This window comes from Orbicella franksi, chromosome 2, assembly GCF_964199315.1.
Source record: "Orbicella franksi chromosome 2, jaOrbFran1.1, whole genome shotgun sequence".
Taxonomy (NCBI): domain Eukaryota; kingdom Metazoa; phylum Cnidaria; class Anthozoa; order Scleractinia; family Merulinidae; genus Orbicella; species Orbicella franksi.
The window spans coordinates 36,449,327-36,465,409 of record NC_138146.1 but is presented as its reverse complement, the minus strand read 5'-3'; the positions used below and the strand labels follow the sequence as shown (position 1 = coordinate 36,465,409).

The following is a 16,083-nucleotide window of genomic DNA, read 5'->3' as shown; positions in this document are numbered from 1 at the left end:
TTAGTACTTTTTAGAGGTAAACAAACCGTTTGCCACAGATCTATTTGCGTTCGGTAATTATCTGTTTTAAACTTAGATCTCTCTCGATGGCAACTCTAAAACAGTTTAACGTGCTCTTTACTCGTACGAAAAGAAACGTGTCTTGTGCGAACCCAAAACCAAATCATTTTTAGTTTCCAAAGGGATAGTTTTCGAGAATCATATCAAAGCGTGCGTCTACTTCTGTATCAAAAGGTATCTTGTTGAACGTAATTCCTAAAAAGTTATACGCTCCACGAAGGGGACCTATTTGCGTGTTCACCTGCCATGGGCAAATTGGTAAATACAATTAATACAAATTACAAAAACTCGCTTTGCGGCCAGTAACAAGCCCTTTTTCAGAGATATATATATTTTTTAACCTGCCATCGGATTTACAAAAAGTGTCACAGAAAGCGAATGAGCGAAGGAGTAAACGAAGGGGTGAACTTAAGAACGCTTGCACTAATTGTTTCTGCGCATCCTTGCTGCGCACGAAAATTCACACGCCAGATCATGCATGAAAGCGCGCGCTAAGTAAAAAACATGATCAAAATGGTAGGGCAGATGGCCATTGCTATAGCTTTACGTGGATTTAACGATCTTGGACGTTCGGTGACCCCTACTTTTCTTTTCAGAAACAGATTATATTTACAATTATATCTACATTGTCCAAAAATGAACAAAAAATCAATGTGGGAACTTAAAAAAGTTTGAAGATTTCTGTCCACGGGACATTGAATCCTGCCATCTTAGCTTGCGGCTGCTAGGCGCGTGAAACTATGGTCGCTAAATGCGAACGTGTTCTTTAAGGAATAAGATAACTGTTATCGTACTACCTGACGACGCTCGACGAACTACGCCGGGCGCCGGCGACCCATTTTTGCGCCAAATTAGAAGCTTGGAGACACAAAACATTTCATATTCTTCACTTTTTACAATCTGATATGGTTTTGGCAATGGTAAGTCCCTTTTCGTAAATATCTAATGCCATCTCCAGTGAGAAAAGTTGGCTTATTTCAATGCATTTCCTGTTAGTCAGGACAGTAGAGTTTTTCCCGTCTGTTGAATCCTGATTGCCCGATTCAAATTTCAGGCGCACCGGCCCTATGCACGCAAATGATCCCGGCCCGCAAATGATCCCCAAACCGCAAATGATCCCCAAATTGTACGGCAAATGATCCCGGGACCGGAAATGATTTCACCGCAAAAAGTTAGGAATGCCGTGGACTCCATGAAATGTCTATGATGGATACATATTTTCTTAATTATCCTAGGTGAAGAAAAGACAAGTACCCCAGGCATAAGAACAGCAATAAAAAACGTTTAACATACTGCGCAAAGTACTAAATTGACATGTGTCGACTGCATAAATATTTCGTTTAGGAAACGCACTGCAAAAAGAGACATGAATCTTCGAAGATGGTTCTGCCATCTCATTAACCGCTTGGAACTTTTCCCTGTACACTTCTCATACCTGCGTCCTAGATAGCCACGGACTTCCACGAAAGTGACTAAGATTCCTTTGTGCTAGTTACCGTAGTAAAAATGTAGTGAATCCACTTGGGAATTTTCAGTTGTCCCCAAATTTGAGAATATAGTGAACATCCTGAGCTAACATACATCTCAGGCCCGGATCCAATAAAGTCATTCAGGGAAGGATCTACAATCGTGGACAAAAGTCCTTGGGACACTTACGTTATTTAACGAATTATCTGTGTTTTAGAACTGAAGTTTGGAAAAAACGCTGCTATATCCTTTAAAAACGCGTTGCTGAGCCCCCTCCCCACCAAACACTATGTTGAAAATCAGGTGAAATTGCAGGTACTATTTTTCAACATTGTATGGGGGGGGGGGGGGTGGGGAGCGAGGTTAGGCAGGTGAAGTTGTATTCGCGTCTGGTGTGTGCGCAAAAGCGCCTAAAGTGCAAATTTGTCGCAAGACTTTTGTCCATGATTGTCTGAATTTCAGTTGAGAAATAAAATGTCACTTTTCAGCGGTTTTCCACAATCTAAATGTGGTTTTTCTCGACTCTGTAAATAGATCGTAATACAAAGACTATTTTTGAGCTATTTTGTGATTTAGTTAAGCTTATTTTTTTTTGTTTGCAATTTTTCCCAACGCAAACGCGTTGTGTAAATCGGAATTTGCTCTATCTCATACTCGCGCGCGCGGTATTTGAAAGGACACACATGGTTAACTCTCAAGGCAGCAACGGGCATAAGGCATTATAGATTACTGTGCATATGGGAAGAATTTCTGTCCAACAGCGAGTAAAAGTCTTTTTTTAAGGCAAACGGAAGATTTTCACCCCGGGAAGTTGCGCGGAAATGTCAAATCTCGAAGTCATCTGTATCATGAATATGATACATGCAGTGAGCGGGCATCGTAAACTATAATTTCGTCCAAAGGGTACCGAACCAAATATTAGCACGTTGTTTCCCGCCAGTGGAAGTCATTTCCTTTATTTATTTACGAAACAATGTTGTGTGACATTTTTTTAGTGTTGTGGACAATGAGTTGGTCACTCCTTATTTGCATAACTCAACAGTTCTCAACAACAGTACAGCAACAGCAACAGTACTCACTTTAAAACCTTAAAATCTGCCTACCTATTTCCGAAAGGTCACATTTAAGACATGTCGAAGTGAAATGTGTTTGGCAATCGATCTTTTTACACTTTTATAGCTGGGAAAAACTTAATTTTGAGCTCTGCAAGCACGGTACTCACTTTCCATTGTTAAGAATTGTATAAAGTCAATTCTTCCACACTGAATACAGTGAGTACCGTTGTATCTACTGCCAGCGTGCTGTGACGTGACTTTTGTGAAATAATTTCGAAACAGTACCATAAATCTCGTGTTGAAAAGTAGTTTCGCTGTTTTTCTTAGTTGATACTTTGAAAACATTGACGTAACACTGTTTTTCTTCGCCACTGAGTACTATGCAATGATCAATGGACGGTGACGTCACTACGAAGAGCATAGCGCCTCAGTATACTTAAACGCGCTGTAATAACTGTTAAGATGAGCACTAAGATTGACTTAAATACCGAATTTGTCGTTTAAGTACTTGAAGTATTGTACATTATAATGTAAACAATTCGTTACGCATCTAAATCAAGCGACGCCGTTATCACTGCCATCACATACAGAAGTCTGTAGCTTAATTGAGATCAACACCCTTCCCGATCAGTCCAAAACCATTGACTTGAAAATACGGAAAAGCTTTGCAAAAGTTCTTAGAAATGCCTTTCTAATCTCAGATGTTCGCATTCTCGGTTTCTAAATACATTTAGGACTAAAAAACATCCTGATTGTGCATTTTTCCACGAGACGTGAAAATCAGACAATCGTGGACAAAAGTCCTTGGGACACTTACGTTATTTAACGAATTATCTGTGTTTTAGAACTGAAGTTTGGAAAAAACGCTGCTATATCCTTTAAAAACGCGTTGCTGACCCCCCTCCCCACCCAACACTATGTTGAAAATCAGGTGAAATTGCAGGTACTAGTTTTCAACATTGTATGGGGGGGTGGTGGGCGAGGTTAGGCAGGTGAAGTTGTATTCGCGTCTGGTGTGTGCGCAAAAGCGCCAAAAGTGTAAATTTGTCCCAAGACTTTTGTCCATGATTGTAGCTAAACTACAAATTTTAAACACCTGATTTCGTGACGTTGGATATCATTTTTAAAGTTGTGAAATTTGCATTCAAATCGATCTTAATGCACATTTTCTTGCGTTTTATATAGTACCTGTTGTATTATTGTATTATTACTGTGAAACTCAGAAAATCGTCAATATCAGAAACATTTAAGGATTATTATTGTGTAGCAAGGAAAAAGCCAATTAAGCGTGTGGAAACTAAACTGCAAACACCAGCGGTAATAGGCCACGTTCGATATATCAATATTGTAACATGGCTCCGATGCTTTTAGAACAAACTTCTATATTTGGTGGTGTTTTCTTTGTATCCAAGTCTCTTTTGGGAATTGAAAGACAAAGAAAACTTTAAAAAATTGCAATCTTGACCCGAAAGCCACGGATGGATGTTAGAATATTGATATATCAAACGTGGCCTATTAGTTGTTGTTTTGTGGTTTTCTCGCGTGTCCTGAACTTTATTGTGATTGGTTTAGTACCAATTAACCTTTTGGAATCAAATCCACATAATCACGGTTTTCTGAGTTTCACAGTAATAAAAAAAACCGATTGCATGAATTTTAAATCCACTGTCCAAATTCCTGAGTCCTCACATTTCCAAATTTTATCGCGAAGCGACCATTTGCGTCCGGGATCATTTACGGTACAATCTGGGCATCATTTTCGGTCCTGGGATCATTTGCGGCACAATTTGGGGATCATTTGCGGTACGGGGATCATTTGCAGGCCGGGATCATTTGCGAGCCTGCAGAGTGCCCCGATGATCAAATTCTCGATATTCAATGTTTTACATTTTCGTACAAAATCGATCTTTCCTAGAAATCTTGCCAAATTTCAGTCTATTACGAACATTAGAACTCGAGGTTTTTTGGACCTTTATTTCGGACAATTTACGTCCGCCACAATTATTACTTGTTCCAAGTCGTGGTCGAGAATTTGAGTAATTGACGTCATTTTCTCAAAAATACCACACGGGCTGAAATTATAATAACAATTCAAATAGAAAATTACACGAATATAAGAGCCGAAGTTTTCGTTATTCTTTATGCTAATTGCACCAGACAATTTTGATGATCCTACTTGGTTGTCGTTTTATAGCATGGTTTTTCGCTATACAAAAAGAATAATCCTGTCCTGTTTTTATGGAAAATATAAAGTAAGAGCAGTGATGCCGAGTCCGACTAGAACAGGTCCCAAATCAGTAACCCTGTATGGACATAATTAAGGTTCCAAATTAACAAACATGATATAATTCTTCCATTCGGTATCGCTATTGAAACCAAAAGGTATTACTCTAGAGCTCCTGCATATACATATAGAAATTAGTAATAATATATAATAATAATGATAATGATAATGATAATGATAATGATAATAACAATAAAAATAATAGCCTTGATGAACCACACGATGTTTTTGAAGTTCATTATTTAATGAAGACAATATATGTTTCGGATGAGACAGCGGCCATCGTCAGTTGTACATTGAGAAATAAAATGAAAATATGCAATAAATAGTATAACAAAGTGAAATATCAACAAGAATAATTAAGGATGAAGGCGCGAACCAAACGAATCGCCTTCTATACCTTCATGACAGGGCTGCTTTTTCTTGGATCAGTAAACGTGCCCATCCTCTAAACGATCCGCAAGAACTTTTTGCTCACAGCTCTCCGGGGTGTGGCTAGTTAAAATTGCCTACAAAATTGATGCGCCCATTCGCCCAAAATTCATCGGCTCATCTACAACAGATAAACAAAAGTAAACTGCTAAAAGACTCTAGCTTATGAGTAGTTTAGAGAAATTAATAAATAAATATTGAAGTTGATTAGTAATAGTAATTGGACCGAGTGGAGTACAATTCAGTGAGTAATCGCGCGAGTAATTTCAAAATCGTAATTTGAAATTACGAGCACAATTACTCCATAAATTATACGACACGAAGTCCAATTACTAATTAATCGTATCTATAACAAATTTCGGAATTAAAAAAATTTATGAGAACTTCTTTTGAGCAAAAACGTCTTTAGGGCTTTCCCTAAGTTTTGAAAAATGAACGAAACATTGCGAAGTAAGGCACTAAAGTGCGCGTAATTGACGTGCAAATCACGTGGGTATCCAATTACAAAAAATTCAAATTGGATACCTGTAATTGGACATCCACGTGATCGCTCGCCGATTACGTGAGAAATTGGCGCGCAGAGAGCTAATTGCGATCGAGAATTTTCTTATAGATTCGATTACTCCCAAAATTGTACGACACGAGATCCAATGACTAATTAATCATATCTATAACAAATTTCAGAATTAAAAATGTCTTTTGAGAACTTCTTTTGAACGAAAACGTCTGTAGCGCTTTTCATAAGTTTTGAAAACTGTAGGAAACATTGCGAAGGAAGCTATTAAAGCGCGTGTAATTGACGCGCGAATCACGTGGGTATCCAATAAAAAAAGTTCAAATTGGATACCTGTAAATGGACACTCACGTGATCACGTGCCGATTACGTGGCAAATAGGTGCGCGAGAAACCAATCACAATCTAGAATTTTTCATAGATACGATTAATACTCTTATTATATAGACGCGAGTTTTTTACATACGAAACCGCACCCGGGACTCGGGTGGCGTATTTTCCATTTATTTGATAGGTACTGAGATTTACCCACGAAAATCATAGTGAATAAAATTTGCATTGATTCCAAATGTAGCCAATCTGAAGCACGAACGAGAAAATTTCAACGTGAAAAATATCGTCCGTCCAATCAGTCCGAAATTTCATTAGTGAGCTATAGCCATTTTTCAACCGGCAGAACTCAATATCAAGGCAAATCCGCCATGTTTTCAATGGGTGCGAGCACGAGCGTGCGCTAATAACGCCATAAATTATGCGCAGCAAGGATGCGCAATGCAAATGTGAGGAATCACCTTAAGCGCCACGCGCGTGCAGGGTTGACAGTGACACAATCAACTGCGTTACCAACTACAAGACTAAAATGAAAGCAAAGTTTTCCTACTGTGACCAAATCAAGTTTAATGAACCTCTGCTTAAACCAGGAATACCAGACTAACAGCGTATCGCTAACCATTAACTGTTAACGTCTTCTAGCCGAAAAACTAGCCAATATCGGTCGAAAATTATGCTGAAATCCAATTGAAAACATGTACCTGCAGATGGCGTAGTGCGCGCGCAAAACAAGTACGAGATACGCAATTGTTTTACTTACTAGGGAGGTGACAGGAAAAAATGTTACGGCCAGCGTAAAAGTTTTCAAAAAAGATCAATAACTTTAAAAAACGCGTGGTTAACTCTACATTTTATGTTATGAAATGGAAGTGGCAAGCCTATTCAACACGTGATTAGTTTCTGGTTTAACAAAAGGTATTTAGACTGTATTTTAGCTGAACCAAAGGAAGGCTGTCAGAGACGCTAAAATCGCAGTTGCAACGATTTTGTTATGAAAAACATACCAATAATGGTTTTTATGTTACCATTTACCTTGTACTTTTAACATCTTTATAAATGTGTTTGCTTTTCTCTATATATAGGCGAATTCTAAGAAAATCTGGGAAGAAATATCCCTTCCCTCTTTTTTCAGATGAGATTCAAGGTTAATTGTATCTCAAAAAAATGCGTGGCTACCCCAACTTTTCTTTGTGGATGCAAATAGCCCTTACAAAGATCTACTTTTTCTGTGTGGTCCTAACCTGGCGCAAAAACCTTTGTAATCAGTAGGCACCTTCCTTGAACGTTTGTACGACGTGGTTGTGCAACGAATGACGAAGACTTTTTTTTTTAACCTGCCATCGGATCTACAAAACGTGTCACAGAAAGCGAATGACCGAAGGAGTAAACGAAGGGGTGAACTTAAGAACGCTTGCGCTAATTGTTTCTGCGCATCCTTGCTGCGCACGCAAATTCACACGCCACATCATGCATGAAAGCGCGCGCTAAGTAAAAAAATGATCAAAATGATAGGGCAGATGGCCGTTGCTATAGCTTTGCGTGGATTTAACGATCTTGGACGTTCGGTGACCCCTACTTTTCTTTTCAGAAACAGATTATATTTACAATCATATCTACATTGTCCAAAACTGAACAAAAAATTAATGTGGGAACTTAAAAAAATTTCAAGATTTCTGTCCACGGGACATTGAATCCTGCCATCTTAGCTTGCGGCTGCTAGGCGCGTGAAACTATAATCGCTAAATGCGAACTTGTTCTTTCAGGAACCTCACCATTTGACTAAATTCACTTAATAGGTCCACTTAAACAATATTTGGCAGAGAACATTTCACTTCAAAAATCTAATTGCAATATTTTTGGCCTTACAGACACTGTGGCCTTATTCGCTATCGTAGTCGGATTTTTCAGATTTAGGGTGTTCTTCCGGGCATGTTCTCTCCAAAACGGAGTCGATGACCCCCAATTTTTTTTTCCATTTCTGACTTAACGAACTCATCATCTTACAGTGGTAAAAGTCTCAGAAAAAAGTCAATGTTGGAAAATTTTCGCACGAACGTCCTTAACACTGGTACCTATATAAAATTCGAAACATGATTAAACGCCATATTCCAGGTTCAGAATTTAAAACGTTCTCAGGATGACAAAACTTTAAAACTCAGACATTTCCATTGTGCTTGTCTTGAAGTTCAGTCTTCGAAGGGTGAAAATAGCAGAGAAGCAATTGAAATATCGTTGGTTAAAAACTCTTTGGCCGGCTAATGGAAATTCTTATTTTTTAAAAGAAATCAAACATCTTAACAGTTTTACATCATTATTTGCTGTCCTGCTTAGGCTGCGTCAATAGACAGTTTCTTGTAGAGATAGGCAAACAATATAGCAAGCTATATGCATTACTCTAGCATGTTTCCCACAGCTGCCGATTTAAAATCACTTGTGTTTAAATAGACTATTCAACAGGGTCAACAGGGTCTCCTTAATAGCAGGCTACTTTCTGTAGCTAAATCGAGAGCGCATCAGAGGGCATTTACTATGGACGGGTCGCATAGTTTCTGGATCACACCGTAATGAACTGATAGTTATTGAGAGTTCATTTCTATTTCAACAGGGTCACGGTTATGATTCGACGTAATTTTACTTTCGGTAGCTCACTGGAGAGCGCTTCAGGGGGCATTTACCAGGGACGGGACGCATATTTTTTTTGGATAAAGAGCTGAATGTGCAAACAGAATTTCAATATTATTTAAAAAAGAGAAAATAACAGACGCTATGGTGAGTGAGGAGTCACTGACTTGCCTTCTAGCTTATGTGTGTCACTGTCAACAATAACAAGGTTAAAACGTTCAGGCGCAGCATCCGGCCCGATTCAGAAACCTTTTGAAAGGAATCATTTTCGTTTCATTTGAAAAAGCGCGCCAGCCGTATGCACGGCTTAAAGTGCTGTACAGGTCCGCAAATGATCCTGGCCCGCAAATAATCCCCAAACCGCAAATGATCCCCAAATTGTACGGCAAATGATCCTCAAATTGTGTTGCAAATGATCCCGGGACCGGAACGGATTCCACCGCAAAAAGTTAGGAATGGCGTGGACTCTATGGGAATTGCAGTACTATCTCGATGTTCCACAATTTCCAAATAAAAGTTACAAATTCATGCATTGTGCAACTCAAGCACTTGTGTAATTGTTATAATTTATGGTCTTTATCAATATCATTTTTTGGCAGATCCTTGGACGGAAACCAGTTACAGCAGTTGCCTCCGAGGGTTTTTGATCACAATACTAAGTTGACAATTCTGTAAGTATTACATTCCTTCAGCCATAAATCTAATATTAATCCTATTAAATTTAAGTAGAAAGGGATGGCTTAACGTGGATCCGAGGATAATCAAACGTTAAAATACGCCATTACCACCAGACAATTTTGATGATAGTACTTGGTTGTCGACTTATAGCATGGTTTTCCGCTAAACAAAAAGAATAATTCTGTCCTGTTTTTATGGAAAATATAAAGTAAGAGCAGTGATGTCAGGTCTGACTAGAACATTATAATAACAATTAAAATAGAAAATTACACGAATATAAGAGCCGAAGTTTTCGTTATTCTTTATGCGAATTGCAGTACTATTTCGATGTTCCACAATTTCCAAATAAAAGTTACAAATTCATGCATTGTGCAACTCAAGCACTTGTGTAATTGTTATAATTTATGGTCTTTATCAATATCGTTTTTTGGCAGATCCTTGTCCGCAAACCAGTTACAGCAGTTGCCTCCGAGGGTTTTTGATCACAATACTAAGTTGACAATTCTGTAAGTATTACATTCCTTCAGCCATAAATCTAATATTAATCCTATTAAATTTAAGTAGAAAGGGATGGCTTAACGTGGATCCGAGGATAATCAAACGTTAAAATACGCCATTACCACCAGACAATTTTGATGATAGTACTTGGTTGTCGACTTATAGCATGGTTTTCCGCTAAACAAAAAGAATAATTCTGTCCTGTTTTTATGGAAAATATAAAGTAAGAGCAGTGATGTCAGGTCCGACTAGAACATTATAATAACAATTAAAATAGAAAATTACACGAATATAAGAGCCGAAGTTTTCGTTATTCTTTATGCGAATTGCAGTACTATTTCGATGTTCCACAATTTCCAAATAAAAGTTACAAATTCATGCATTGTGCAACTCAAGCACTTGTGTAATTGTTATAATTTATGGTCTTTATCTATATCGTTTTTTGGCAGATTCTTGTCCGGAAACCCGTTACAGCAGTTGCCTCCGAGGGTTTTTGATCACAATACTAAGTTGACAAGTCTGTAAGTATTACATTCCTTCAGCCATAAATCTAATATTAATCCTATTAAATTTAAGTAGAAAGGGATGGCTTAACGTGGATCCGAGGATAATCAAACGTTAAAATACGCCATTACCACCAGACAATTTTGATGATAGTACTTGGTTGTCGACTTATAGCATGGTTTTCCGCTAAACAAAAAGAATAATTCTGTCCTGTTTTTATGGAAAATATAAAGTAAGAGCAGTGATGTCAGGTCCGACTAGAACATTATAATAACAATTAAAATAGAAAATTACACGAATATAAGAGCCGAAGTTTTCGTTATTCTTTATGCGAATTGCAGTACTATTTCGATGTTCCACAATTTCCAAATAAAAGTTACAAATTCATGCATTGTGCAACTCAAGCACTTGTGTAATTGTTATAATTTATGGTCTTTATCAATATCGTTTTTTGGCAGATTCTTGTCCGCAAACCAGTTACAGCAGTTGCCTCCGAGGGTTTTTGATCACAATACTAAGTTGACAATTCTGTAAGTATTACATTCCTTCAGCCATAAATCTAATATTAATCCTATTAAATTTAAGTAGAAAGGGATGGCTTAACGTGGATCCGAGGATAATCAAACGTTAAAATACGCCATTACCACCAGACAATTTTGATGATAGTACTTGGTTGTCGACTTATAGCATGGTTTTCCGCTAAACAAAAAGAATAATTCTGTCCTGTTTTTATGGAAAATATAAAGTAAGAGCAGTGATGTCAGGTCCGACTAGAACATTATAATAACAATTAAAATAGAAAATTACACGAATATAAGAGCCGAAGTTTTCGTTATTCTTTATGCGAATTGCAGTACTATTTCGATGTTCCACAATTTCCAAATAAAAGTTACAAATTCATGCATTGTGCAACTCAAGCACTTGTGTAATTGTTATAATTTATGGTCTTTATCAATATCGTTTTTTGGCAGATTCTTGTCCGCAAACCAGTTACAGCAGTTGCCTCCGAGGGTTTTTGATCACAATACTAAGTTGACAATTCTGTAAGTATTACATTCCTTCAGCCATAAATCTAATATTAATCCTATTAAATTTAAGTAGAAAGGGATGGCTTAACGTGGATCCGAGGATAATCAAACGTTAAAATACGCCATTACCACCAGACAATTTTGATGATAGTACTTGGTTGTCGACTTATAGCATGGTTTTCCGCTAAACAAAAAGAATAATTCTGTCCTGTTTTTATGGAAAATATAAAGTAAGAGCAGCGATGTCAGGTCCGACTAGAACATTATAATAACAATTAAAATAGAAAATTACACGAATATAAGAGCCGAAGTTTTCGTTATTCTTTATGCGAATTGCAGTACTATTTCGATGTTCCACAATTTCCAAATAAAAGTTACAAATTCATGCATTGTGCAACTCAAGCACTTGTGTAATTGTTATAATTTATGGTCTTTATCAATATCATTTTTTGGCAGATCCTTGTACGGAAACCAGTTACAGCAATTGCCTCCGAGGGTTTTTGATCACAATACTAAGTTGACAATTCTGTAAGTATTACATTCCTTCAGCCATAAATCTAATATTAATCCTATTAAATTTAAGTAGAAAGGGATGGCTTAACGTGGATCCGAGGATAATCAAACGTTAAAATACGCCATTACCACCAGACAATTTTGATGATAGTACTTGGTTGTCGACTTATAGCATGGTTTTCCGCTAAACAAAAAGAATAATTCTGTCCTGTTTTTATGGAAAATATAAAGTAAGAGCAGTGATGCCGAGTCCGACTAGAACAGGTCCCAAATCAGTAACCCTGTATGGACATAATTAAGGTTCCAAATTAACAAACATGATATAATTCTTCCATTCGGTATCGCTATTGAAACCAAAAGGTATTACTCTAGAGCTCCTGCATATACATATAGAAATTAGTAATAATATATAATAATAATGATAATGATAATGATAATGATAATGATAATAACAATAAAAATAATAGCCTTGATGAACCACACGATGTTTTTGAAGTTCATTATTTAATGAAGACAATATATGTTTCGGATGAGACAGCGGCCATCGTCAGTTGTACATTGAGAAATAAAATGAAAATATGCAATAAATAGTATAACAAAGTGAAATATCAACAAGAATAATTAAGGATGAAGGCGCGAACCAAACGAATCGCCTTCTATACCTTCATGACAGGGCTGCTTTTTCTTGGATCAGTAAACGTGCCCATCCTCTAAACGATCCGCAAGAACTTTTTGCTCACAGCTCTCCGGGGTGTGGCTAGTTAAAATTGCCTACAAAATTGATGCGCCCATTCGCCCAAAATTCATCGGCTCATCTACAACAGATAAACAAAAGTAAACTGCTAAAAGACTCTAGCTTATGAATAGTTTAGAAAAAGTAATAAATAAATATTGAAGTTGATTAGTAATAGTAAATGGACCGAGTGGAGTACAATTCAGTGAGTAATCGCGCGAGTAATGTGAAAATCGGACGTGCGCGAAAGCCAAGGCCGATTTGAAATTACGAGCACGATTAGTAATAGTAACTGGACTGAGTGGAGTACAATTCAGGGAGAAATCGCGCGAGTAATTTCAAAATCGTAATTTGAAATTACGAGCACGATTACTCCCTTACTCCCAATTACTAATTGATCGTATCTATAACAAATTTCGGAATTAAAAAAATTTATGAGAACTTCTTTTGAGCGAAAACGTCTTTAGCGCTTTCCTTAAGTTTTGAAAAACGAACGAAACATTGCGAAGGAAGCCACTAAAGTGCGCGTAATTGACGTGCAAATGACGTGGGTATCCAATTACAGGTATCCAATTGCAAAAAATTCAAACTGGATACCTGTAATCGGATATCCACGTGATCGCGCGCCGATTACGTGAGAAATTGGCGCGGAGAGAGCTAATCGCGATCTACAATTTTGTTATAGAGTCGATTACTCCCAAAATTGTACGATAGGAGGTCCAATTACTAATTAATCATATCTGTAACAAATTTCGGAATTAGAAATGTCTTTCGAGAACTTCTTTTGAACGAAAACGTCTGTAGCGCTTTCCATAAGTTTTGAAAACTGTAGGAAACATTGCGAATGAAGCCATTGAAGCGTGCGTAATTGACGCGCGAATCACGTGAGTATCCAATTACAAAAAGTTCAAATTGGATACCTGTTAATGGACACTCACCGTGCCGATTACGTGGCAAATAGGTGCGCGAGAAACCAATCACAATCTAGAATTAGTTTTAGATACGACTAATACTCTTATAATATAGACGCGAGTTTTTTACTGGAAAATACACCAGTCGTAAAATTCATACGAAACCTCATCCGAGACTCGGGTGGCGTATTTTCCATTTATTTGATAGGTACTGAGATTTACCCACGAAAATCATAGTGAATAAACTGGTACTGATCCAAAATGTAGCCAATCAGAAGCACAAACGACAAAATTTCATCATGAAAAATACCGTCCGTCCAATCAGCAACGGAAACGACGAAATTTTACTACTGATGAATGAACGTACTGAAGAGAACGTCATCCGAGAGCCGTTGTAGAAAGCCCGCACGCTCTGAAAAATGGCCAAGGGAAGGTTTGCTTCTCTTTGCTTAGTTGAATAATTTATTTTAGGACAAGAAAACAAAAATACCGCTCAAAAAATTGAACGAGATGTAAGATTGCTTAAAAAGATTTTTGAAAAGGAAGCAGGAAGACAGGAAAATTGAAGATATTTCGGCCGTTGAGTTGAATAACTTAGCCAATTTATCATCTCCGTCCGTACGAAAAATGGCACCGAGTACGAGCCAACTTCGCTTCGAAGTTTAATTGACAGCTTCGAGCGACACTTGAAGAAAGAGGGCTATTCTGCCAGCATAATCAACGACTTGGTCTTTCAGAAAACCAGGAAAGTTCTTCAATCCAAGCAAAAACAGCTAAAGAAGCAGGGAAAAGGGAACAAACCCAACGCATCGGTAGCAATATTGTATTGTGCAATTTGTCTACCAAATTCTACAGGAAAAAATCTCAGTACCTATGAAATAAACAAATTACAGCACGGAAAATGCATTTACGATTTTTATTCACTCGTTGATACGTATCAGAAAACTCATTTGTTCGCTGCGCTCACTTGTTCGTTTTCTAATACTACTCAACTCGTGAATAAAAATCGTACGCGCGAATGTTCAATCTCTATATCCTCACTAGTGAAAATATCGATTACCTCCCTGATATCATGTTTAACCCTTAAACTGTACTTAAATTTGTTGGTGTAAGATCGAAACATCTTCGGATCTTCCTCGAGAGTATTCTGCAATTCTCGGTTATCTTCGGAAATCGTCGGTATTCTTCGGACATTTTGGAAAATTGTTCGGAAACGTTCGTGTGGCCGACGGACAATTTTTGGAGAATCTTCGGAAATCTTCTGAAAGTGTTGGGAAATCTTCCGAAAATCGTGAAAAACGTCATTATCAGTATGTCTATATAGTAACCAAATAATATATGGTTGCTTGAAATCATGGAATATCTCTACTCTTTTCCAACCTTATTTCTTACGAGTGAGCACAAGTTAAACAACCGAAGATATATTTCATATCTACGCTTGCCCTTGTAGTATTCTCAAACAGAAAACCTCAGTTGCAATGTTAAAAAACTCAAATCAAAATTCTCCCTTATCCTGGGTAGGCTTAACAAAACTGACAGTGGATTTTCCCGCGTTTCCTTCGTGAAATTCCGTAAAATTTGGCAGACTGGTAGTAAAAATTTTATTTTTAGTTCGTACTCGTTTTTCAGGGAAATCTATCCGACCAGTTTTTCCACAGCGCTAAAAGACAAAGATTTCGAAAATCTAAAAAACTATCTTTACAAAACCTACTTCTCTGTGTTTAAAATTCGTATTCTGCCGAGTTTAATGTACTGTAAAAAATCTGGAAGATTTCACCGAAGGAAATTCAAGAGTATCACAAATAAATCCACAAAAAAATGTAAAAAAACGCATTTTTTTGGACTGTTATTATTCAAGATTAAAAGCCAAGATTTTAATAGAGATGATAGTAAATCAATGTATCATCATTGCTTATTACATTTAATAAGTTTGAGACAACTGGACGTTGCGTCCCGTAAAAAATCTGTCGCCAGGTCACGTAGTAACTAGTCACGCGGCTGCGTGACCAAACAAACAAAGAAATGGTAACGCAGGCGCACGATAGAAGGTTATTACGTGACCTTGCGACAGTTGAAAATGTTTCGTACACGCAGCGTATAAAAGTTACCATTTCAGCCCATTTTTAAACAAAAATTAAGGTAAGAAATTACTCCACGTATTTCGTGAACTATGTATTCCGCTAGTTTTCTCAAAGATTATTTTCGATACTGATTTGTTATCTGAAATTTCGTTGCGTGTGTTGTCTGTAGTCGCCGACCGCCAAATGTATGATTTCATAATTACAGTAGCTGATCTAAGAGACGTAAAGACTAGACCCACAGGCCTAAAGACTAGATCCACAGGCCAATATCTCTGGATCAATGTTGGAGATAATGATCGCGGCGTGAAAGGTTAAAATGTCAGGCGATTAGCTCAAGTGCCTGGTCTTCGAGACGCTCTCAATTTTTTTTTGTT

The 16,083-nt window shown here is 37.4% G+C and overlaps 1 protein-coding gene and 1 pseudogene across 1 annotated transcript in view; one reads left to right on the top strand and one right to left on the bottom strand.

Moving 5' to 3' along the window:
• Positions 1-16,083, bottom strand: part of LOC145479642 (uncharacterized) — a 167,662-nt pseudogene that overhangs the window by 7,645 nt on the left and 143,934 nt on the right.
• Positions 1-16,083, top strand: part of LOC145480142 (uncharacterized) — a 58,516-nt gene that overhangs the window by 2,167 nt on the left and 40,266 nt on the right. The window contains exons 2-7 of the mRNA XM_081458597.1: positions 9,363-9,434; positions 9,876-9,947; positions 10,389-10,460; positions 10,902-10,973; positions 11,415-11,486; positions 11,928-11,999. Coding sequence (XP_081314723.1) covers positions 9,363-9,434; positions 9,876-9,947; positions 10,389-10,460; positions 10,902-10,973; positions 11,415-11,486; positions 11,928-11,999 — 432 coding nt within the window. The remainder of the gene's footprint in view (positions 1-9,362; positions 9,435-9,875; positions 9,948-10,388; positions 10,461-10,901; positions 10,974-11,414; positions 11,487-11,927; positions 12,000-16,083) is intronic.